Source organism: Mobula hypostoma, chromosome 13 (genome assembly GCF_963921235.1).
Source record: "Mobula hypostoma chromosome 13, sMobHyp1.1, whole genome shotgun sequence".
In the NCBI taxonomy this organism is placed as follows: domain Eukaryota; kingdom Metazoa; phylum Chordata; class Chondrichthyes; order Myliobatiformes; family Myliobatidae; genus Mobula; species Mobula hypostoma.
Window position 1 is genome coordinate 79,896,780 of NC_086109.1, and position 25,449 is coordinate 79,922,228.

Below are 25,449 nucleotides of genomic sequence, written 5' to 3' on the forward strand. Positions count from 1 at the left end.
AGAGGACCGGAGGATATCCAATGTTGTTCCACTGTTTAAGAAAGGCTCTAAAAATAAACCAGGCAATTACAGGCTGGCGAGTCTGATATCAGTTATGGGAAAGATATTGGAAGGTATTCTAAGGGACTGGGTATACAAGTATTTAGATAAACATTGACTGATTAACAAGAGTCAGCATGGCTTCATGTGTGGTAGGTCATGTCTATCCAATCTTATAGAGCATTTCGAGGAAGCTACCAGGAAAGTGGATGAAGGCAAGGCAGTGGATGTTGCCTACATGGATGTTAGCAAGGCATCTTACCAACATCTGCCTCCACAACTCTCCACTAACTGTACTGGCACTCTGGTTCCCATCCCCCTGCAAATGTAGTTTAAATCCCACCGTGCAGCATTAGCATACCTTCCCACGAGGTTATTAGTCCTCCTCCAATTCAGGTACAAATCATCCCTTCTGTACAGGTCCTTCCTTCCCTGGAAGAGAGCCCAATGATCCAAAAATCTTATGCCTTCTCTCCTACACCAACTCCTTAGCCACGTGTTAAACTGTATAATCTTCCTAGTTCTGGCTTCACTGGCATGTTGCACGGGTAGCATTCCTAAGATCACAACCCTGGAGGTCCTGCCCTTTAACTTAGCACCTAGCTCCCTGAACTCCCTATGCAGAACCTCATCACTTGTCCTACCCATGTCATTGGTACTTACATGGACCTCGAGCTTTGGCTGATCATCCTCCCACTTAAGAATGCTAAGAACTCGATCCAAAATGTCCCGGACCCTGGCACCAGGGAGGCAACACACTATCCGGCAATCTCATTCTCGCCCGCAGAACCTCCTTTCTCTTCCCCTAGCTAATGAATCCCCCGTCACCACAACTAGCCTCTTCTCAGCCCTCCCCTTCTGAGTTATAGAGCCAGACTCGGTGCCAGAGACCCGACCACTGTCATACCTCCCCAACAGTATCCAAAGTGATATACCTGCTGTTGAGGGAGATAGCTACAGGGTACTCTGCACTGTCTTTTTAACCCCTTTCCCCTTCCTGACTGTCATTCAGTTTGCTGTGTCCTGCACCTTGGGTGTAATTACCTTTCTATATGTCCTATCTATCACCCCCTCAGCCTCCTGAATGATCCAGAGTTCATCCAGTTCCAGCTCCAACTCCTTAATGTGGATTGTTAGAAGCTGCAGCTGGATGCACTTCTTGTAGTGTAGGTGTTAGGGATACAGGAGGTCTCCCTGCCTTCCCACATCCCACACGAGAAGAAATCCACTATCCTTGCCTGGCATCTATGTACTGACCTAGCTTTGCAGATATAAAGAAGGAAAAAACACTACCTACAACTTTATTTTTACCTTCTCTGACTGAAGCCTCGAAGAACTAAAACCTCAAAATCTCCACTCTAACTCTATCCACTCCAACAATGACCATTCCGCTTGAGCCTGCCTTACTTTAATGTTCATGCTGACCAATCCCAAAGGTGAATTGGCCTCTGCTCAAAGCTCCAAAAATCGTCCGCAAATTGCTGCCTTTAATACTCGATCAGTGAACCTGAGTGAATTCTGTCTTCTCCAGCTTCTGGTCTCTCCAAATAGTCGCTGCTCAAAGCTCCATTGGTTTCCTACATTCTTCATAAATTTGTCACTGATATGTTTACAATACTTTACTTTCAAACTCAACAAGCCCCTATTTCCACAACTTTTATAAATTTACTAGGCTTTGTTTCCCACTCAACTTATAAAGTCATATGGGGCCTGTTTCTAACATGTCTTTTAAAATCACTGCAGCCCATTCCCACATTCCATTTAAACATACTGAAACTCATTCCCACATTCCATTTACTCTGACTGGGGCCCATTCCCACACTTTATTTATTTATTTATATTTTGAGATAATCAGCGTGGAATAGGCCATTTGGCCCTTCGAGCTGCGCCACCGAGCAATCCCCCAATTTAATCCTAGCCCAATCACTGGACAGTTTACAATGACCAATTCACCTATCAACTGGTATGTCTTTGGGCAGTGGGAGGAAGCCTGAGCAGCCAGAGGAAACCCACACGGTCACGGGGAGAACGTACGAGCTCCTTATAGGCAGCGGCGGGAATTGAACCCAGGTCACTGGGACTGTAAAGTGTTGTGTTACCACTGTTCACACTCCCAGTCTCCGTTGAAGCCGACTGGCAGCCATTCCCACACTCCATTTAAACATTTGAACATGAGCCCCTCTGCAGAGAGAACTGAGACTGGAGCCAGGGGGCACAGCCTCAAGATTCGAGGAAACGGATTTAGGATGGAAATGAGAGCATTCAGTAGATTTACAAGGAGCACTGCCACAAGAAAGCTGCATCCATCATCAAAGACCCCCACCATCTTGGCCTTGGTCTCTTCCTGCTACTGCCATTGGCAGGAGATACAAGGAACCTGAGGTCCCACACCACCAGGTTGAGGAACAGATATTACCCTCCCACCATCAGCTCCTCAACCAGTGTGAGTCTAACGTTATTCATCACTGCTTTGAACTGATTGAACAACTTACAGACTCATTTTCAAGGATTCTTTACAACTCATGGTCTTAGTATTATTTTTTACTTGCACGGTTTGTCTTCTTTTGCTCATTGGCTGCTTAAGTAGAATTTCTCATAAAATTCTATTGTATTTAGTTTTTCCTTTAAATGCCTGCAAGAAAATGAATCTCAGGTTAACATCCGTGATTGGTTGTCTGTTTTATCAAACAATGACATTTAGATATGTGCATTTTGGTAACACTTATATACTTTGATAATAAATTTATATTGAATTGTGAGGAGAAACTGTTTTTCCCAGGCAGTAGTGAATCTGTAGACTTTGCTGCCCAGGGGAAGCACTAGAGGCTACTACCTCTTTAAATATATTTAAAACTACAGTTAGTTAGATTTTTACATAGAAGAATTAAGAGTTCTGGGGAAAAGATGGGTAGGTGGAGTTGAGTCCATGGCCCGATCAGCCATAATGTTATTAAATGGCTTGAGGAGCCAAATGGACGATTCTTCTTCCTGTTTCTTATGTTCTTAGGTTCAAGCTGACCACGTCTCCATTGTACAGGGAGCAATTGAAGTGCGGAGAGTGGAAAGGTATCATAGGGGACAATATGGTTAGCGGAATAAATTCTGTTCTCCACAGCCACAAGTCAGATTCCCAATGGCTGCCTTGCTTGCCCGTTCCAGGGCTGAGGATATCTCCATGGGGTTGGAGAGAAATTGGAACGGGAGAGGAACAAATCCGGTCGTTCCTCACCCCTGACCCCTGAAAGCGGAGGAGCGTTTTGGGATGGTACTGGAAATATTGGAGTCCATGAATCGGAGGCGTGCAAAAGCCCGGAACGTTGAGGGTGTGCGGCACCCACTTGTCCCACCAGTCACTCTTGCCCCATCCATGGCAGAGTCTGTGATGCCCACATTGGCCTCAGGACTCACATAACTGAAGCACAAGGGAGTCATCCTTGGTCCCAGAAGACTGGCCAAGAAGACAATTCAATGACCGATTGTTCTGAAGCAGAAATAATTTTTTTTGAATCTTGACTTTGTACAACAAATGATTGCTTTTTAAACAGTGGTTAAAAATAAGCTGGCCCTGATCATGTTTCCCTGGTTACCACTATTAGCATGAAAAGCTCAAGGAATCAAATCAAAACAACAGGGTGAACAGTATGGTGGCCAAGTCAATGGCTCTCATAAAAGGCAGGATGTGACGATTAATGTTGGGGAGGCTAGCCATTCAGACTTTCTTTGTTCTGGTGAATCAGGGTAATTCCCGGTCAAGATGGCTGTGGCAGCTTTGTTTTTTTAAAATTCGTGTGGATTTACTCACGATCCCTGCTCCCAGCAGCTGTGGGAGGCCAAGAGGTTCAGGACTCCCAAGGGTGAGGAAATATTTCACTTCACTCCAAAGGTTCTTAGTCGTTACATGTGTGAACAACAGTGCAAGTTGGAAAAGCTATCTTCCCATCAGTAACCAGCAGCTACCAAAGAGATTAAATAAAAGCCTTTGGAAATCCTTCAGACTGACTTCGGATTGGGAGGAGTTGTGGGTGGGGTTAAGGTGGAGAGCCGTGTGAGTTGTGGCTGGTGAGGATTGGGGGTAGGGAGCAGTGAGAGGAGGTGTGTGTGGGGGAGAGTGGTTGGGTGACGGGGCACCGTTTACTGGTCATCTCCAGGACTGTCCCTAACTTACTTCAGTCCAAGTGCTGTGGAAAAAAATGTCTCTACCTTCAGCCGCCCTTGATGAGAAACATTCCTGGGGTATTTCTGGCTGGACTTCCCAGTGAGTTTATGCAGGGCATTTCAATTTTCTTATAGTTTCCAATTTTGTTTTGCGGACACTGGAGGAATGCCTTTGTTTTGGATCCCTGTATCGCAATATCTCAGCCCCCTACCCCCCACCCCACCCCCCTCCCTACCGCTGTGCAGCGAAGGGTTAATGATTGCTTTGCTTCTTTTGTGTGGGGGAAGACTGGCCATCGGTCTGGCCCTGTGACCTTGGGAAAATCACTCATGCTGATTGTTACTGTGCAGGACAACAGCCTTTGAATGTTCGCCCCTCAATAGACTGAGCCCTTTTTTTAAACGCTCTCACACTCTAGTGTGAATGTGTGCTGGTTCTAGCCCTGACTGGCTTTTCCTTAGCAGCTGTCAGTGCAGAATACAGAACTCAAACGTATTGTGGGCTTCACGGCCTACTGACAGAAGTGTCAGGAAGCAGTCAGAGTCTATCCTTGCTGTATTTCCCAGAGATATGTAAATAACATGGGTCTGTGAATGAAATGATAGCAAAGATTGTGGCTCTTTCAATTGAAATCACTCCAGTTTCAAAGGTTGATAAAGGTTCAACCTCTTACTAGCAGTAACTAACGCTGAGCTTTTTGTGCTGTAAGTGTTGCTATGCATTCCGGTGCCAAGATAGAATGCCCACAGTGTTTCACAGAAATCAGAAGCAGCAACAACACCACCACCCAGGTCAGGCCTTGTTCTCAGTGCTACCATCAGGAAGCAGGTACCGAGGCCTGAAGCCCCACACTCAACAATTCAGGAAAAGCTTCTTCCCCTCTGCCATCAGATTTGTGAATGGACACTGAACCCACGAACACTCGCTCACTACTTTATATTTCATTTTTGCACTACTTATTTAATTTAACTATTTAATATACATATTTACTGTAACTCACATTTTTTCTATTATTATATATTGCATTGTACTACTGCAGCAAAGTCAACACGTTCCACAACCTTTGCCAGTGATACTAAGGCAAACACGAGGAATTCTGCAGATGCTGGAAATTCAAGCAACACACATCAAAGTTGCTGGTGAACGCAGCAGGCCAGGCAGCATCTCTAGGAAGAGGTACAGTCGACGTTTCGGGCCGAGGCCCTTCGTCAGGACTAACTGAAAGAAGAGCTAGTAAGAGATTTGAAAGTGGGAGGGGGAGGGGGAGATCCAAAATTGTAGGAGAAGACAGGAGGGGGAGGGATGGAGGCAAGAACTGGACAGGTGATTGACAAAAAGGATATGAGAGGATCATGGGACAGGAGGCCCAGGGAGCTGGGTTCCCCCCCCCCCCGCATTTCTTTCTCCCTGGGCCTCCTGTCCCATGATCCTCTCATATCCCTTTTGCCAATCACCTGTCCAGCTCCTGGCTCCATCCCTTCCCCTCCTGTCTTCTCCTACAATCTTGGATCTCCTCCTCCCCCTCCCCCTCCCACTTTCAAATCTCTTACTAGCTCTTCTCTCAGTTCGTCCTGACGAAGGGTCTCGGCCCGAAAAGTCGACTGTACCTCTTCCTAGAGATACTGCCTAGCCTGCTGTGTTCACCAGCAACTTTGATGTGTGGTCCAGTGATACTAAACCTGACTCTGATTCTGAGAACAAGACAACAGCAGCCATCCTAATAATTCCGTCCAACCATTCAAACACCCAGGCAGGCCTCCAGCTCCAGGACAGGCTGCCTCCAGGGTTGGAGGTCTCTCTGGGTGTGTCATTAGGTGGGAGGGAGGGATGGGACAGTGGCTTGTTTTGCTGTTGTTGCTGTGGCTGCCTGTGTTGCTCTGTGAAACATTGTGGGCATGGTATGTTGATGTTGGAATGTGTGGCAACTATTGCGGGCCGCCCCCAGCTCATCCTTGGGTATACTGGCAAATAATATATTTCACCGTGTGATTCAATGTACATGGCGGTAAATAGACCTGAACTTGAATCTGAATCTGCTGCAGTGTAGAAATTCATTAGGTTTGATGATGACATGTCCAATTGATAGGAGAGGTAAGCACGAGTTTTTACACCTCAAAGGTGCCATATATTTGTGAAGCCTCAAGGCCCAATCCCAAAACAAGTGTGAGATTATTTGCATATGCATATGGGGAGCTAAAGCCTGCTGGAGGCTCCCCTCACAAAATTGGGCTGTTCTGAGTGTAGCTGGCACTAAGTGAACCCATAGCTAGACACCCTTCATTCAGCTTCAGTGAGACTTATATGACTGTTTCCCTGATAAAAGGGAAGACATTCTTTTCACGTGTTTGACCTACCTCGCAGGATGGTTCAAGAGATACGTTTCAGCTGTCCACAGGCCTCTCCCTCGTAAAGAGAGGAAGCGGCTGGCTTCAGAAGGAATCTGCTGAGGTCATTCACTGATACAATATCTAGGTCAGGAGCAATAAGGGAGGGTATTGACAATGGGTGTTAACAGACTCTCTTTGATCTGTTGTCCTACTGCAGTTTATTAATCCCATCAGGATGAAGCACAATCAATGGGGAACTCCAGGAGCTCTAGGAAGCTTTTGCACATGAGCAGACCTGTCTATTTCAAAGTGAAATGCCTTTCATTTGAATGTAGATGCTGTGATTGAATTGTGGCAATGCACACGTGTCTCCCATGCAGACAATGAAACGTTCACGTCTATTAAGTTAGGTTGGAAGGGAGCCCTGTATTTCCCCTTCATGTTGGAGGAGCTTTCCATTTGTGAACTAAAATGTTCTGACAAGAATTCTCATTAATATTCAATGTTCTCTGTATAGCCATTTCTTTTGCTTTAACTCAGCAGAATTAAAGATGTTTAGGAACAAATCAAGATTTAATTTGCATTTATTAGTTAAAGTAGTAATTCCAAACTATTTTGTAAGGACATCTTTCAATTCCTTGAGGTTTACTAGGTCAAAATCTTCCTAATTATGTTGAGTTCTTGTCACATAGAAGAGCATTGACAGTTGCTAAGGACATCTAAACCAGAAATGGTTGCATTAGTTCACCTGAGCCACTGACAAAATTTCAGTAGAAAATTGGCAGGACCTTCATGGAAACTAAGCACACATTCATGGCAGCTGTAGCTTGTATTGCATTGCGGGATGGGACTTACGAGCACTTTGCATTTCCGTTTATTTTGCAGACGAAACCCATGCGGTCACAGGGAGAGAGTGTACAAACTCCTTACACACAGCATCAGGAATTGAACCCTGGTCGCTGGTACTGTAAAGGATGCTAACCACTACACTACCGTGCTGCCCTGTCTGCACAGTACTGTATGTCAGTATCAGTAAAACTGATTCTGAGGTTTGGAATCTTAGAATGACTAGTCTTAGAATCTAGTTTAATTTAGCGCAAAATTAAATAAATTATTGGTCTGTTGAAATAATAAGTTTGGATCTAAATGACAAATACCTGTTGGAATCATACTTAACTGTTCGAAATATGAGATATGGTTAGAAGTCTTCAGTAAACACACATCAAAGTTGCTGGTGAACGCAGCAGGCCAGGCAGCATCTCTAGGAAGAGGAACGGTTGACGTTTCGGGCCGAGACCCTTCGTCAGGACTAACTGAAGGAAGAGCTAGTAAGAGATTTGAAAGTGGGAGGGGGAGGGGAAGGGGGAGATCCAAAATGATAGGAGAAGACAGGAAGGGGAGGGATGGAGCCAAGAGCTGGACAGGTGATTGGCAAAAGGGATATGAGAGAATCATGGGACAGGAGGCCCAGGGAGAAGGAAAAGGGGGAGGGGGGAAAAAATCCCAGAGGATGGGCAAGGGGTATAGTCAGAGGGACAGAGGGAGAAAAAGGAGAGTGAGAGAAAGAATGTGTGTATATAAATAAATAACGGATGGGGTACGAGGGGGAGGTGGGGCATTAGAGGAAGTTAGAGAAGTCAATGTTCATGCCATCAGGTTGGAGGCTACCCAGAAGGAATATAAGGTGTTGTTCCTCCAACCTGAGTGTGGCTTCATCTTTACAGTAGAGGAGGCAGTGGATAGACATGTCAGAATGGGAATGGGATGTGGAATTAAAATGTGTGGCCACTGGGAGATCCTACTTTCTCTGGCGGACAGAGCGTAGGTGTTCAGCAAAACGATCTCCCAATCTGCGTCAGTTCTCGCCAATATATAGAAGGCCACATCGGGAGCACTGGACACAGTATATCATCCCAGCCGACTCACAGGTGAAGTGTGAACATTGACTTCTCTAACTTCCACTAACATTGACTTCTCTAACTTCTGCTAATGCCCCACCCCCCCCTCGTACCCCATCCGTTATTTGTTTATATACACACATTCTTTCTCTCTCTCTCCTTTTTCTCCCTCTGTCCCTCTCACTACACCCCTTGCCCATCCTCTGGGTTCCCCCCCTCCCCCCTTACCTTCTCCCTGGGCCTCCTGTCCCATGATCCTGTTATATCCCTTTTGCCAATCACCCGTCCAGCTCTTGGCTCCATCCCTCCCCCTCCCACTTTCAAATCTCTTACTAGCTCTTCCTTCAGTTAGTCCTGACGAAGGGTCTCGGCCCGCAACGTCGACTGTACTTCTTCCTAGAGATGCTGCCTGGCCTGCTGCGTTCACCAGCAACTTTGATGTGTGTTGCTTGAATTTCAGGCATCTGCAGAATTCCTTGTGTTTGAGAAGTCTTCAGTAACCAGTTGAAAACGTTAGAATAGCTACCTGGAATTCTAGATAACCAATTGGAATCTTACAATGAACGGTTGGAGTCTTAAGAAAACACTTAGAATTTTAAAATAACCAGTTGAAATTTTAAATAGCTACTTAGAATGTTGGAATACACAAATAGAATTTTACATTTAGCAGACGGAAAGGTTAGGTCGGGTTGTGGATTGAGTAATAGCAGAACAAGACCTGTCTCATGGGCTCTGGATGGCACTTGATAGAGTCCACTATTGAGCACATCTACAAGAGGCACTGCCACAAAAAGGCAGCATCCATCGTCAAGGACCCCCACCATCCTGGCCATGCTCTTTTCTCACTGCTGCCATCAGGAAGGAGGTACAGGAGCTTCAGCTCCCACACCACCAGGTTGCAGGGTGAGCACAGAATTTCCCCTTGTATTGCTGAATGACCTATCAATGCTCACTCCAGAAGACCACTCAAGAGTAATTATCATGGGGGTAGGAGACCCACGATTGCTACGTACATCAGTGGGAGACAAGAAAACTTAAAAGAGAGAATTGGAAAAGAAATAGAAGATTCCTGTGCATCTTTTACATTGAGATTCATTTGGCTTCTTTTCTCTCTTTTCCTAGCACGCTCACGATAAATGGAATCTCCCCAGAGGACGAAGCAATCTACCAGTGCATTGCTGAAAATGATGCTGGCTCGACACAGGCAAGTGCACGATTAACGGTCCTCTGGTCAGAGGGGCTTCCTGGGCCCCCTCGGGATGTGAAGACCATGGCTCTCTCAGCAACAGCCATTCAAGTGTCCTGGAGCGAGCCCTTGGAGAACACAAGGGACATTATTGGTTACGTCCTACACATCAGGAAGACTGCAGGTAGGAGAATGACTGCCTCCTTTCCCACTGCCAAGATATTCAGATCACTGTGCTTATATAAATATAATATTAGATAAAATATTTCTGGGAAAAACCACACCCGTAATAGTTCTGGGGCAGGAAGTTGGAAATTGTACCACAAGATCTTCCCAAGCCACTCATTCTTCCAGAGGGGAACTCATATCAGTGTGTAAAATCCACAGTAAATCACTCAAACACCCAGAATCAAATATTGAGTTTAGCCCGAAGATGCTGCCCCAGGGTAGATATGAAGGCGTTTTTATTAGGGAGAAAGTATCATTGTCCCTCTGCCCTTAAAATTATTTGCTTTTGTAAACCTAGAATTGTCTGAGCGTCACAATAATTTTTTCCTTGCCCTGGAGCGTGTTTAGAATGAAACCTGTTCCTGTGCAGCCCTTACTCGAGAGAGATTAGTGCTCTGGTATAAGATTATAGTTGTTATCGTAGTATTATAAGTGATAAGGAGACATATTCATCCAGAAATGTTCTTAGAATCAGAATGAGGACCAGGTTTATTATCACTGAAGTGCTGTATGCAGTGAAATGTGTTGTTCTACGGCAGCAATACAGTGAAACGCATAAAAGTTGCTATCCATTACAATAAGAATATAAATAGTGCAAAAAGAGAGTGATATAGTGAGGTGGTATCATGGGTTTCGTGAACCTTTCAGAAATTTACTGCTTGAGGGGAAGAAACCTTTTCTAAAACATTGGGTGTGCATCTTCAGACTCCTGTATCTTCTCCCTGATGGTATTAATGAGAAGGGGGTATGTCCTGGTTGGTGAGCGTCCTTTGTAATAGATGCTGCCTTCCTCGGTTACCATCCTTTGAGGATATTGCCTCACTATTTTCTATTTCTTCTTGGCTATTTCAAATCTTTTCATGGAATATACCGTGCCCATAGCTTATTTGTGCTGGTGCCTGGCCAAGTGGTTAAGGTGTCGGTCTAGTGATTTGAAGGTCGCTAGTTTGCGCCTTGGCTGAGGCAGCGTGTGTGTCCTTGAGCAAAGCACTTAACCACACATTGCTCTGCGATGACACCACTGCCAAGCTGTAGGGGTCCTAATGCCCTTCCCTTGGACAACATCATAAAAGGGAGACTTGCAGCATGGGCAACTGCTGGTCTTCCATACAACCCTGCCCAGGCCTGCACCCCGGAAACTTTCCAAGGCACAAATCCATGGTCTCATGAGACTAAGGGATACCTATATAGCTTATTTATTTCTTCCTGTGTTGAATAGTTGCCATATGAATTTAATAGAATTCAAAGTCAAAGTCATACAAATAAGTACTTGTATGCACAGGTATAATGAAAATCTTACTTGCAGAAGCATTGCTGGCATATAGCATCATATTAAGAAACATTCACAAGAGAAAGCATAATTTGCTCACTATTTTTACAAGAAAACAAAACAAAAGCACGGAGTCCATCATCCTTCACCCATCCCCTCACCTCCAATCCTAGCTTAGTCCGGCTTTATGTGACACCAATGCCAACACTATGTGGTTGGCTTTCTAAACTGGCCCAGTGAATATAATTGCTGAAAAGTGCTCAGAGACTCAGGAAGAGAGCTCGCCATTTTGCAAGAGGAGTTACTGGAGAGTGATCAGTACTAACCCTAATTGTGATTACCACATTGTGTAAATGAACTTGTCCTGGGCCCAGCACGTAAGTTCAATTACAAAGAAAGCATGGCAGCTCTTCTGCTTCCTCAGGAGTTTGTGAAGATTACGCATGACGCCTAAAACTTTGACAAACTTCTATATATGTGTGGTGGAGAGTATATTGACTGGCTGAATGACAGCCTAGTGTGGAAACACCATTACTCTTGAATAGAAAATCCTAATAGAAGTGGTGGATACAGCCCAGTCCATCACAGGTAAAACCCACCCCACCATTGAGCATATTAAACAAAGCATTGTCGCAGGAAAGCAACATCCATCATCTGGGACTCCCACCACCCAAGATGGGCTCTGTTCTCGCTGCTGCCATCAGAAAAAAGGTACAGGAGCTTCAGGACTCACACCGCCAGGTTCAGGACAGTTATTAACCCTCAATCATTAGGCTCTTGAACCAGAGGAGATAACTTCACTTGCCCCATCGTTGAACTGTTCCCACAACCCATGGACTTACTTTCAAAGACTCTTCATCTCATGTTCTCGATTGTTTACTGCTTATTCATTTATTATTACTATTACTATCTTCTTGTATTTGCACAGTTTGTTGTCTTTTGCACACTAGTTCAAACACCCAAGTTGATGTGATCTTTCATTGATCCTATTATGATTATTATTCTATTATGGATTTATTGAGTATGTCTGTAAGAAGGTGAATCTCGGTATTGTATATGGTGACATACATGTACTTTGATAATAAATTTACTTTGAACTTTGATTAAACTATGGGTCTTTCTCAACTTAGAAACACCTGATTTAAGTACAGCCATGAGACTTAGGAGACCTTTGGCCCATCGAGTCCTCTCCATCATCCAATGATGGATAACCCCTCTCAACTCTCCTGCCTTCTCCCAGTAACCTTTGACATTATTGCTAATCAAGAATCCATCAACCTCTGCTTTAAACAATAACCTGGTCTCCACAGCCATGTGTGGTGATGAATTCCACCCTCTGACCAAAGAAATTCCTCATCTTTGTTCTAAAGGGATGTCCTTGTATTCTGAAGCTGTGCCCTCTGGCCCTAGACTCCCTCACTATTGGAAACATCCTCCCCACGTGTACTCTATCTAGGCCTTTCAATATTCCATAGGCTTCAATGAGATCCCCCTCACCCCTTCACACTTTAACCCTTCCACCACCAGGATCGTTTGAGTGAACCTTCTCTGGACCTTATTGTTTGGGGGACCAGCGGCATGGATTTACCGATTGCAGGCATCCTGTACCTGGGAACTGAGCCCACACCAACATTTCCGATTTGTGAGCTGCTCAGGTTTCGAAAGGTTCATGAGAATGGGACCCTACTGTAACCGGGGAATGACCCTGATCCGTCCCTGCTAGGGGGCTCTCCAGCATTTTCCTCATCTTCTCTCACTTTCGCAGATCCAGTGGAGATGGAGTACCAGGAGGCTGTGAGCAAAAGCACCCTGCAGCAGGTAGTGACTGACCTTGAGTCATCCACCAGCTACACTTTCTACATAAAGGCTTACACCTCGCGAGGAGCCAGCAAACCCTCTGAGCCCGCGGTCAGGAGTACACTGGGTGAAGGTAAGAAGCATGCGAACCGTGGGGCAGAGGAAACGTGTTACTTCTGATATACAAGTTGTAGATGACTGAGTATTGTACAGACAGACAGTGATCCGACACAAGAACAGGGCATTCAGCCCATCTAGACCATGCTATCCTGGTCTTCTGCCTAGTCCCATCTGCCAGCATCCAGATCATAGCCCTCAATACCTCTCTCATCTATGTACCTATCAAAGTGGAACTCACATCCACCGCTTCCACTGGCAGCTTGTCCCACACTTGTACCACCCTCTGCATGAAGATGCCCCTCATATTCCCCTTAAATATTTCACTTTTCACTATAAACCTCTAGTTCTAGTCTCACGCAACCTGGGGCGAAAAGAGATTGCGAGCAATCACCCCAGTCTATATCCTCACAATTTTGAACACTTCTATCAAATCCCTCCTCATTCTCCTGCATTCCAGTGAGTAAAGTCCTAGCCTGTTCAACCTTTTCCTATAATTCTGGTGCTGAAGTCCCAGCAGCATTTGTGTAAAATTTCTCTGCACCCTTTCAGGCTTATTGATATCTTTCCTGTGATTATGCGATGAGAAGTGCACCTTTGTGGCTGCTACAGTCCTTGCACTTAAGCTGTTCTTAACATGTTGTGCAGCGTTTCAGAATATTGACTGAGCGACATTGAAGAGGTGATGATATATTTCTAAGTCTGCGTGCTTGGAGGGGAAACTGGAGAGGTGCTCCTGCCATGTTCCCCACTGCTCTGCTACCCCACTGTCTGTCGGCGTGGGTGGTGCCGATGAGGACGCTGTGGGGTGTTACTTCACTGGAGTTGTGCAATGTGTCGTAGCTTAGAGGTATTCGCCACCAGAACTACGATAGCAGCAAATAATCTACTGGGGGTTCGAACAGTATCCGTGGGGGGAAAGGAACCGTCAACATTATGGGTCAAGATTCTGCATCAGATGCCCAGAACAACACACAAAATGCTGGAGGCACTCGGCAGGGTAGGCAACAACTATGGAAGGGAATAAACGGTCGATGTTCCGGGCCGAGACCCTTCATCAGAATCAAATGACTTTTGGTACCAGAATGAAATGATTTCAGGATTATAATGACTGTTGCTGCTGATTGAAGCAAAGGGGAATAGATGAAGTGTCAGGCCAGGTGTGGCACATCATGGAACGCATTGCCCACAGTTAGAATTAAATCCTATTGCTTTAGTAACTACACTTGAAAACTTCAGAAGCTTTTACGCTAAGGATAGACTTGAGCTTTATGGAGTTACTGAACTCAAAAAGAAGTTTCTGTATGGAAAAGAAAGCAATAAAGTTTTAGGGTGGCTTTCAAAAGTACTTTGAAATAAGTTGAAGACTCCACCCAATTAGGTTCTCCTTGGAAACACTTACATCCTGCCTGAACCTCCTTAAATCTGTGACTGTCAACAAAACCCTAGATTCCACTTTCCCTCCCTCCAACCAGATTCATCTTAGTTACTCCTATAATATTCATGATAGTGATTTCCATATGTAAGGAAAGAGCTTCTGAATTCCCTAATTTAGTGGTAACTACCCCAGAATAAATTGGAATTACGTACACTGGATATTTAATTACCACTATTTTCTTATACAGTAAAACTTGGAGATCATGGACGAAGAAAGTTGTCTGCGTATAGGACTCACATATTAGCAATGATTGTCACAGTTCTGAATGAACTACCTGTCATGGTGAAAAGCTGTACCTTTGCAGTAGCTCTCCTAGCAGTACAGTGGATGATTCCAGTATACAGTGAGAGCTCAGGAATTGCTTAGCGATAGGCCCAAGGTAGCCTTCATGGTGTCATATCCTGTCCTGTTTCTGTGTTTCAGTACCGGCTGTGCCAGCTCTTTTCATCAAAGTCCTGAACAGTACGGCCATTCAGGCAGCATGGGAATCCAGCATTAAGCTCGGTCAGCATGAAGGGTTCAAATTGTACTACCGCCGGATTCACGGGGCACACTTCACTGGGCCCGTGCTCCTTCCCCGCAATGTGACGTCGTACAACATTACACAGCTGGGTAAGCCCGATAGTGTGACCGCACAGCTCCGTCGACGGGGTGTCAAAGAGATGGGTCTCCCCCCTGACTTTGCACAGCTTTGTTGGAAAATCAGTTGAGTGATGACTGGCCCCTGAGGATTCATTTGACTAGAGCAACAGAGTGAAAGCTCTGTGCATGGTCCTAGCCAAACCCATTCTGACATCTCAATCCATGGCCTCCTCTTTTGTCGCGATGAGGACACTCTCAGAGCGGAGAAGCAACACCTTATATTCCATTCCGGTAGCCTCCAAACTGATGGCGTGAATATTGATTTCTCCTTCTGGAAAAATATTTGTCTCCCCCTTCCCTTTTTCTATTCCCTGCTTTGGCCTCTTACCTCTTCTCATCTGCCTATCACCTTTCCCTGGTGCCCCTCCTCCTTCCCTTTCTGCTATAGTTCACTTGCCTCTCCTATTAGATTCCTTCCTAGTGATCCTTCTTCCTCTCCTCCCCCCGCCCCCACCTTTTTATTCTGGTGCCTTTCCCCTGCCTTTCCAGTCCTAAAGAAGGGTTTTGGCCCGGAATGTCGACTGCTTGTTCACTTCCACGGATGCTGCCTGACCTGCTGAGTTCCTTCAGCTTTTTGTGTGTGTTGCTTTGGATTTCCAGCATCTGCAGAAACTCTTGTGTTTATAAATATCTTTGTCAATTCTGTAATCCTTGTAGGAAGCTGATCTGTAGGAAGCAAAATTATCAGTACCGTGTGAGAACCGTAGCCCAGCCCAGTATCTCTTTTGATCTTGGTTTCCTCCAAGAATAAACTTAATAAGTATACTCTCAGAAGCGGTTGTAGGTGACTATTTTTCTCGGGCTCTACGTTATTACAAACCAAACAACTCGATGATATGATAACTGTTAGCCCATGTATATACACTGTAAACCAGGATTTGTACATTTTTGCAATTATAAAACACTCCTGAAGAATTCATTAATTTTTTTTTCACATCGCTAAATCCCTGTCATCAATATATTTTGTGATATTAAACATGCATTTTGCTTTAGGAATGTAGCTTTTAGAATATGGATATTGTGGGTATAATTTAATCCTATTATACTTGTTCATAGACATGTAATATATAGTAATCCATGTAAATTTTATGAATTTCCAGTTGCATCAGTGACATAACTGTAAATTCAGAAAATGAAACTAAGATTATCAAAAACTCAGATGGGTGGACGGGAAGCTAGCTTTGATTATGCAGTCATTACTGATTGTTGTTAGAAAACTAGAAAGCTGACGTTTATTTTTAAATGACTGAAATTATTTGAATTTGTTGGTGATTTTGTTAAATATTTGAAAGGAATGCTGAACTGAAGCAAAAACGTAAATGAAACATTTGCAAATACCATGGGATGTGAGCGGAGACCTGTGGATTTCACTGTTCCCTTGGTTAGCTCTCTAGTTGGAGAATGTTAATTGTAAACTGACTGTCTTTTACACCAGATCCAAAGATTGCCTACGAAGTGAAGCTTCTAGCTTTCAATCGCCACGGAGATGGGAATTCCACGGTGCGCTTTGTGGCTCTGCGAGATGCCGCTGAAAGATCTGGTGAGTAAAAGGAGCTAGGAGGGGCATTGCAGGAATTTGCACCAAGATACGTACAGTAGGTCAAACATTTGGTTAGTTTTAGGCCTGACGTCGAATTAGTCTCTGTTGAATGTGTTGGTGCCAGTGTTAAAGACCAGGAGTTGAAGTTAGAGACTGAACCTTCATGCAAACCACCCAAACCAGCCTCTCCTCCACAGACTACATCTACGCTTCCTGTTGACTCAGGAAAGTAGCCAGCGTAATCACGGATGCCTCTCATCCCACCCGTTCTATCTTCTACCACTTCCTCTGGGCAGAAAGTACAAAATCTTCAGAACACATACCACCAGGCTCAAGGATAGGTTTGACCCTGCTATTATCTGGCTCTTGAATGCACTCCTTACATGCTAAAAAATGAACTCTTGATCTTCCAATCTATCTTATCTTAGCCCTTGAACTTCATCTCTCTCCCTGTACTTTCTTCGTAACTCTAACACTATATCCTGCATTCAGTTTTCCTTTTTATGACCTCAAGGTACTGATGTGTGGGATTGTCTGTCTGGATGACTTGTAAACAAAAAAGAACACTGTATATTGGTAGATAATGATATTAATAAACCAGTTCCTGCTCCAGACTGACAGTCTGGGTAGTCTTGAGAGATTTCTAGCTGAATCGAGGACTGCTGGTTTAAATGGTTAGTGAAGATCCAGGGGCACTCCTTGACGAGGTACCACGGTGTTGCAGTTAATAGAGCTACTACCTCACAACTCCAATGACTAGGGTTCAATCCTGACCTCCGGCCCTGTCCACCTGGAGTTCGCACACTGGTAGTTTTTAAGATCACCCTGTGAATGTCTGGGTTTCCTCCGGGTCTCCCCTTGTATACCAAGGGCATGTGGACTGATAGGCCAATTGACCAAGGTAAAATTGCTCCCAGCATTAGCTGAGTGGTGACTACTGAGGCACGGGAGTGTCAGATGGAGGGAATATGGGGAGAATACAGAGCGATTACAGTAGGATTGTTGTAAATGAATACTGGATGGTCGGTGCACATTTGGAAGGCAGAGGGACTGTTTCTTTTTTTGAAATTTATTTATGTGTTTGTTTGTTTATTTATTTATTGCTTGATTGATCGATTCATTCGTTCATTTAGATACAACACAGATTACGCCTTTCCTGCCCTTCGACCCCTGATTTAACCCGAGCCTAATCACAGGACAGTTTACAATGACTAGTTAACCTATTAGCTGGTACCTCTTTGGACTGTGGGAGGAAACTGGAGCACCTGGAGGAAACCCATGTTGTTATGTGGGCAACGGACAAACTCCTTGCAGCTAGCAGGGGGATTGAACTTGGGTCACAGGTACCGTAAAGAGTTATGCTAGCCACTGCTCTACTCTGCCACCCACCCCCTCCGCCAGTGCTGCATAACTCAATAAATCTGTTCTCTGCTGCTGCCAAGAACAAGATTAATTGTTCATTTATTTTATTGTTCTTTGGACATTCCTTGCATAGAATGGTTTCAGTGTTTGAAAGCATAACAGTATTCACTTTATTTCAAAAATAAAGTATTGTGTGAAAGTAATTAAAGATATTTATAATCAGATTAATCAGCATGCAACTTCAAAGGTGTCAGTAAATACAAAACTTGCCATGCGTCCTCCACATCCTGTGAGCAAATACACTATTCAAGTGTTATTACTTGAATATAGAGTACATTAAATCTTAAGTCGATAATTTCATGACAACCAATAGAATTGCAGTCATAGAACCTGGATTTGGGGTTGGTTGCAAGGTGGGGTGGATTTGTTTTTAGAAAATAGAGGAATACCAAAAAAAACATATGTAAGGGGTTATAGAGAGAAATGCTAATCGGCCATTTGGTTTCAAGATGATTAGGTGGGCAACTCTAACTGTTAATCAGACAACTCTAACTTTGTTCAGTACTGTAGTAATTTTACATATTGCACTGTACTGTTGCCGCAAAAAAATAACCAATTTCATGGCATACATGAGTGAAAATAAACCTGATTCTGATATGGGTCTCTGTTGTGGACTGAAAGTGGGAATGGGGCAGGGAGAGAGGAATCATGGTTGGGAAAAGGGGAAGGAGCGGGAAGCACCAGCGAGGCATTCTGCAATGATCAGTAAATCAATTGATTAGAATCAAATGACCTTGCCTGGTGTCTCAGGGCTGGGTGTGTCTGCACATGTGCCACCCCACCCCATCCCCGTCCCTGGCATTCCTTCACTGCCACCTGTCCCACACCCCTCCTGCGGCACTCCGTCCTCACCATTCCCAACATCCTTAGCTCCCGCCAGATTTGCATACTCGCTGTCTGCTCCACTTTGACTACAAATACAGTACTGTGCAAATGTCCTAGGCACAATAGATATATATATATATATATATGTCCCTAAGGCTCTTGCACAGTGCTGTACTTTTAAAAATTGAACAAGGGAGGAATAAGTATGAGGGTTCCAAAATGAATTAAGTGGAATCTTCATGGTAACAGAGTTGAGTGTGGGAGAAGGCACGTCATAGTTGGACTGATAAGAGAACAATGTTCAGAAGAGAAAAATCCATAATGACATTTATAAAATAGAGATAATAGAGTGCAATGTAGAGAGATAGGAAGCTACAAGTGAAAGAAGAATTGATTTAGCAGGCACACTAGTGTAGCGGTTTGCGTAATGCTTTACAGTGCCAGCGATTGGTGTTCGATTCCCAGCGCTGTCTGCAAGGAGTGTGTACGTTCTCCCTGTGACCGGACAGGCTTCCTCCAGGTGCTCCGGTTTCCTCCCACGTTCCAAAGACGTAGGGGTGAGGCTGATTAAGTTGCCGACATGCTATGCCGGCTCCGGGAGTGTGGCAACACTCGTGGGCTGCCCCCAGCACGTCTCTGGACTGTGTCAGTTGTTGATGCAAGTGACTCATTTCACTGTAGGTTTTGATGTTCCGGCGTACGTGTGAAAATAAAATGTACCTTTGTATTCTACCAAGGCAGTGGGAGAGACGGACAGTTGACAATAGAAAGGGATTGGACTAATAGAAGACATTTTGTTTTACAGTTGTGAACACTCCCTGTGACTGCCTGAAAGAGGAACAGAATAGCAAGACGTCCACGACTGGCATTATCATTGGAACCCACATTGGAGTCACCTGCATCATCTTCTGTGTTCTGTTCCTTGTTTTTGGATATCGTGGAAGGTATGCGTACACTCCTAAGACTGCCGAAGGGCACGGCTTCTTCACAACACTATCTAGTGGGCAGATTCTGCTATGCACAGGGGAGGGAGAGAGAGAGAGTGTGTGTGTTTGCATGAGCGTGTTTGTGTGCGTGTGTGTGCGTGTGTGCGTGTGTGCGTGTGTGTGTGTGTGTGTGTGTGTATTTAGATCAGGGGTTCACAACCTGGAATCCACGAACCTCTCAGTTAATGGTAGGGGTCCATGGCATAAAAAAGGTTAGGAACCCCGATTTAAGATGTGTGGCTGTGCATGTAAGTTTTGAAGAATCAGAATATGCAGGAATTGAAATTTGGTTGCTCTTGGCAGTCTCTTTGCATGTTGTACACACATGCATGTATGTGTATGTCAGTGACATGCCTACTAATGACGGTAGGAAAGAGTGTAGTCCTGTACCGCTTGGCTCCCTCCCATTTCACCCACCACTGCATCTAGCTTTCATGTATATTATGTATATGCTGAACATACTGTATGTAGGGAATCGGGGCGGCACTTGGGCATCATGGTTAGCACAACGCTTTACAGTACAGGTGACCTGTGTTCAGATCCCCCACTGCCTGTAGGGAGCTTCTATGTTTCCCCCGGTGACCATGTGGGTTTCCTCTGGGTGCTCTGATTTCCTCCCACAGACCAAAGTTAGGTTAGTAGGTTAATTGGTCTTTGTAAATTGCTCGACGATTAGGGCTAAATTGGGGGATTGCTGGGCAAGCAGAAGGGCCTATTCTACGGAATAAGGGCCTTATCTCAATAAATGAATAAATAGATGCCTAAAAGGCATACATCAGATGTGAGTATTGATATTTCCATGAATTATGAACTCAGCTTGTCGTTTGGGGCTTCTGTTTGTAGGCTGCTGATGTGCAAAAACGTTGAAGATGGCTTAGCAACCCCTCAGGCTTCATCCAGGGCCCAGAGAAATTCCCAAGGACTTGTCCTGAATGGTGGAGCGGGGAGAGGCAGGGAAGAGTTCACAGCCAATAGGAAGATGGCTGATATAAATGAGCTGGAAAGACTGTTTCCTGCATCACTTCCTAATGACCACCAGCACAAGGGAATGACGGTAAGATCTGCTTGGCGAGGTTCATCTGAAATGCAGTCAACCTGGCTGTCCCATCCAAAATCATACTCGGTAGCTTTAAAGTATACATGAACACAGCATGGATTTTCTCTCCACTAAAAATACCCAACAGGCGTAGAGTTGTTGGGGAGAGAAGTGAAATTGAGATTGAACCCCACAGATTCATCCTCAGTTATATCTCCTAAACATTCTGCACCATGTCCCCCTTCCGAAGGGTCTCGGCCCCAGATATCGACTGTTTACTCCTTCGCATAGATGCTGCCCGGCCTGCTGAGTTCCTCCAGCATTTTGCGTGCGTTGCTCCCCCTTCTGAAGTTCTGGCTGCTGACTACGATGCACAGCCACTCCTGTTGGTGCAGTTTATCATGTGTGACTAAGGCCCAATTTCTGCTTGGTTCTTTACACAGGATGACTCTCGTCTGCATTGTAAGCTGAGTGTCCCACGTGAGGTAGAGATCACTGTTGAGTGAAAGGTAGAAGGCTGACATTATAATTGTTCTTGCTACCCCATGAAAAATCTGTTAGATTTACTTCTTTCTGAGAAAATATTTTTGCAGATATTGGTGTTCAGGTGTTAATATGTTGATATTCTCAATGATGCCATTTAATATCAGAGAATGTATACAACAGCAGTCCCCAACCACCGGGCCACAAAACATGTGCTACCGGGCCGTGAGGAAACGATACGAGTCAGCTGCACCTTTCCTCATTCCATGTCATGCACTGTTGAACTTGAACATAGGGTTGCCAACTGTCCCATATTTGCCGGGACGTCCCGTATATTGGGTTAAATTGGTTTGTCCTGTACGGGACCGCCCTTGTCCCGTACTTCCCCCGCTAAGGTACAGCGTTCCTATGAAACTTTTCGTGCCAAAATGGCGTGAAGCGAAGAAGCAATTACCATTAATTTATAAGGGAAATTTTTTTGAGCGTCCCCAGGCCCAAAAAATAACCTACCTAATCATACCAAATAACACATAAAACCGAAAATAAATAACACTAACGTATAGTGAAAGAAGGAATGATATGATAAATACACAGCCTATATAAAGTAGAAATAATGTATGTACAGCATAGTCCTGAAGATGAAGGCAGGTGGGAAAAAAATCGGCACGTACACGCATGTGCACATCAGATGGCGCACGTCATGCATGTGCACACAGGTGCCCGCGCAAGGCTTCATGGTCATGGTGGTCTTTCATGGGGTAAAGTGTCCCAGGATTTGAAAACTACTTTTGTCCCTTAGTTCGGAGTGAGAAAGTTGGCAACCCTAACTGTAAAAGACATGTTGAGGTGAGTTTAACCCTACTTGAACAGCGCCCCCCCTCCCTGGTTGGCCGGTCCGCAAGAATATTGTCAATATTAAACCGGTCCGCAGTGCAAAAAAGGTTGGGGACCCCTGGTATACAATATACAACCTGAAATTCTTACTCTTCACAGACATCCACAAAACAGGAGAAAACCCCAAAGAATGCATTACAGGAAAAAAACATTAGAAGCCCCCTGCCCCCTCCCTCACGCATAAGCAGCAGCAAGGCATCAACTCTTCCCCCACCCACACCACTTGTTCCAGCAGGACTCCCCACCCACCAAGCAAGCAATAGCAAAGTCCCCAAAGAGAGATCATGATCTGCAGTTCGACAGGAACCGTTGCTCACCCAGCAGTTTGGCAGGCCACAGGCTCTCTCTGTCTCTCTCACTTAGAAGGGAGAGAGAGGTGTCTCCCCCCCCCCCCACTTCCACAGCCAGAGAGGAGACCATCAAGCGGCTCGCTGTTTCAATGTTACGGTCTGAAGCAACTTTTATTCGAGCAGACGTGACTCGAGAATCAGCAGACTCTCCACCACCCCCCATCGAGAGAGAGAGAGAGAGAGAGAGCAATTGCGTGTCCAGAGGCCTCCAAAAGCCGCACCCGCTGTCTCAATGTCCTGATCTCCCGCGATGCTTCTCTATTTTATTCCTAATTTATCTATTAAATTATAATATTAATTCCCATAATTATAATATTGGTTCTCATATTTCCTGATGATCTAGAAAGAGGCAGTTCAGCTCACTGAGACTGTGCTAGCTCTCATTCAATGAGTGGAATGTAAGGGCACGAGGTCATTCTTATCCTTTAAAGTAACAATTATGTCTTTGCTTGTTTCCTCCTTCCCCTTTTGTCTTTTTCTGTATGCAACAGTCAAGTATCATCTCACCCATCCCTGAAGAGCAGCCCAGTCTGATCTGCCAGAATTCTGTATTCCCACTGGACGAGATTATTGCGACTCAGGAACAGCACGCTACCTTTGAAACTGTTGTGCAGTGCTCCTTAGACTGCCCTGAATTAAATGTGAAGCAGCTCAGCTTTCCAGCCACAAAGGACAACAGTTCACTAACCACAGAGTGAAACCTCGAGAGGCCAAGTCTCATTGCCTACCTGTAGACTTATTGCTGAAAACGACATGGTAATATTTATCAGTTTCAAATCTGATGGCCTCCATGCTGGAGCTGTCAGGCTCAGGTCAGCTCTTACGCTTCTGTGGTGAAAATCAGGTCTGTCTGTATCCTCAAAAACTCAGGCACGTTGTAATGAAGGTTCATGGGTACAGTTTGTCTTCGACCCATGCGAGGATACAGGTGGGGCCTGCCCACATCATATTTTCGCCATTTGCTAACATTCGTCAGTTCGTTGGCCTGCTGTGTTCTGCAGAGTTATGCGTTGCTCCGAAGTAAAATAACCATCACCTTCACCTGAGCAAGGACACAGCAGGTCTCCATTGCAGGGATTCAGTAGACTTTTCTTAGTGTATCCAATCTCAGCCACAAGTTCATTAGATTCAGCTACAGATTCTTCAAAAGCAAAAGTGACTGGTGAGGCCTACATGTAGGCTGCTAATAAAGACTTGGAGAAACAGCTCAAAGAAAAGTTTGCTGATTAGAAACTACCTCAACCGTATTGAATGTCCTCTAAGGAAGCTGTTCCAATTGGTATCTTCCTTTCTGAAAGTAGAATAGCACTTGATCAGTAACAGATGCAGTGCTACCTCAAGGCCTCACTCATCTGCCATACGTCCCGAAAGAGAAAGAGAAAGCACTTCCAAATATAAAGAGAAACATTCTACCTCAAATTTTATAGAACTCCATTCTGTGTTGTGGGATTGTTTTCCTTCATTGTTGTATGTGATGATTTAGCCAAATGTCCAGTGTGCTTCAAGGATGAGGCATGGAAGTGTTGGTCATTGCATTTTTTTTTGTATGTTACACTGTATATAGCCATGTCTTATGTGTTTGCATTATTTTTCACATTACAAAGGTGTTTATTCTTGTTGATTGTAATGGTCGTCAGAGATTTGTTCTGTTCATGGTTCTTTACTCAAGAACACCACCAAAGACAAGCTTCTGAAGAGAAACGAACAACGCTCTGACTTTCCGTTTGGCACGTAGCTGAGCGGAGCCAGCCATCATCCTCGTACACCTCAGTTCGATCAGAGCACATTCTAAGCAGGAGGACAACAATGTGGCCAGTGTTGAGTCCGACATTCCCAGCCCCGACTCCAACCAGACCTCCCAGGATTTCAGTAACATTCAAAAGAATCAGTAAGCCCCAGAGAAGAAGGTTCACTGCTGACATCACGCACTTCCACTCAGCCTCTGTGTGACCTCTCTTTGTGTGGTGGAGAGTCGCTGATGCCGACCGGCCACGTTCGACGTGGGGTAACAAAGCAGGACGACTTTCACCGTGCCGGTTGAAGCAGAGCCTCGCGCGGGGTGACCAGGCCAGGGGACCTGTGTCAGCAGAGTTCCTCCAGAGGAAAAGAACTGCGTAAATCACAAACGGGAAGTCAAATGTTACAACAAGAAACTCTTCCCTAAGGCAAGCCTGGCTTAGGCTAGCTGACCTCTCACATTGACCTCTCTGGACGAACAGCAGTGTTTTAATGCAAATGATCATTGGTGTTTTGTACATTTGCAGTTTTATCATTCTACAGAGTTTCTGGGTGATTCTGATGCCTGTGTATCTATGCTCTGTCTAAGTAACTGTGATATGTGTGGTGTGCATGGGTCTTTGTGAGGCTCACACCACTGTGACGACACTGTTTTTGTGCAGCTATTTGCTAGTGTTAAGTGGAAATGATTAGTTTCTGTGAAACCTTAATTCCTGCAGTTTTACTAGGTGGCATGAAGTCAGTTATCTACCTCAGTATTATTAGCCAGATCCTCCTGGTGATCTCGTCCCCTGCAACCTCGCAATACACTGACACTAATCAACTTCAGATTTTAATTTTAGATCACGAGCCCCTAAGACATAATGGTAGAGTTAGGCCATTTGGCCCATCAAGTCTGTGTTGCCGTTCCATCATGGCCGATTTATTATCCCTCTCAACCCCATTTTCCTGCCTTTCTCCATAACCTTTGATGCCCTGACTAATCAAGAACCTATCAACCTCCGCTTTAAATATACTCAGTGACAGCCTCCACAGCTGCCTGTGGCAAAGAATTCCACAGATTCACCACCCTCTGGCG

The 25,449-nt window shown here is 44.9% G+C and overlaps 2 protein-coding genes across 7 annotated transcripts in view; one reads left to right on the forward strand and one right to left on the reverse strand.

Annotated features, from left to right (window-relative positions):
* Nucleotides 1-24,628, forward strand: part of igdcc3 (immunoglobulin superfamily, DCC subclass, member 3) — a 189,813-nt gene extending 165,185 nt beyond the window's left edge. The window contains exons 8-14 of the mRNA XM_063066040.1: nt 9,543-9,790; nt 12,870-13,034; nt 14,880-15,068; nt 16,534-16,638; nt 19,691-19,829; nt 20,715-20,925; nt 23,126-24,628. Coding sequence (XP_062922110.1) covers nt 9,543-9,790; nt 12,870-13,034; nt 14,880-15,068; nt 16,534-16,638; nt 19,691-19,829; nt 20,715-20,925; nt 23,126-23,332 — 1,264 coding nt within the window. The 3' untranslated portion in view covers nt 23,333-24,628. The remainder of the gene's footprint in view (nt 1-9,542; nt 9,791-12,869; nt 13,035-14,879; nt 15,069-16,533; nt 16,639-19,690; nt 19,830-20,714; nt 20,926-23,125) is intronic.
* LOC134355712 (serine/threonine-protein kinase Nek9-like) overlaps nt 1-25,449 on the reverse strand; it is a 170,931-nt gene that overhangs the window by 1,272 nt on the left and 144,210 nt on the right. The gene's annotated exons all lie outside the window — the stretch shown is intronic.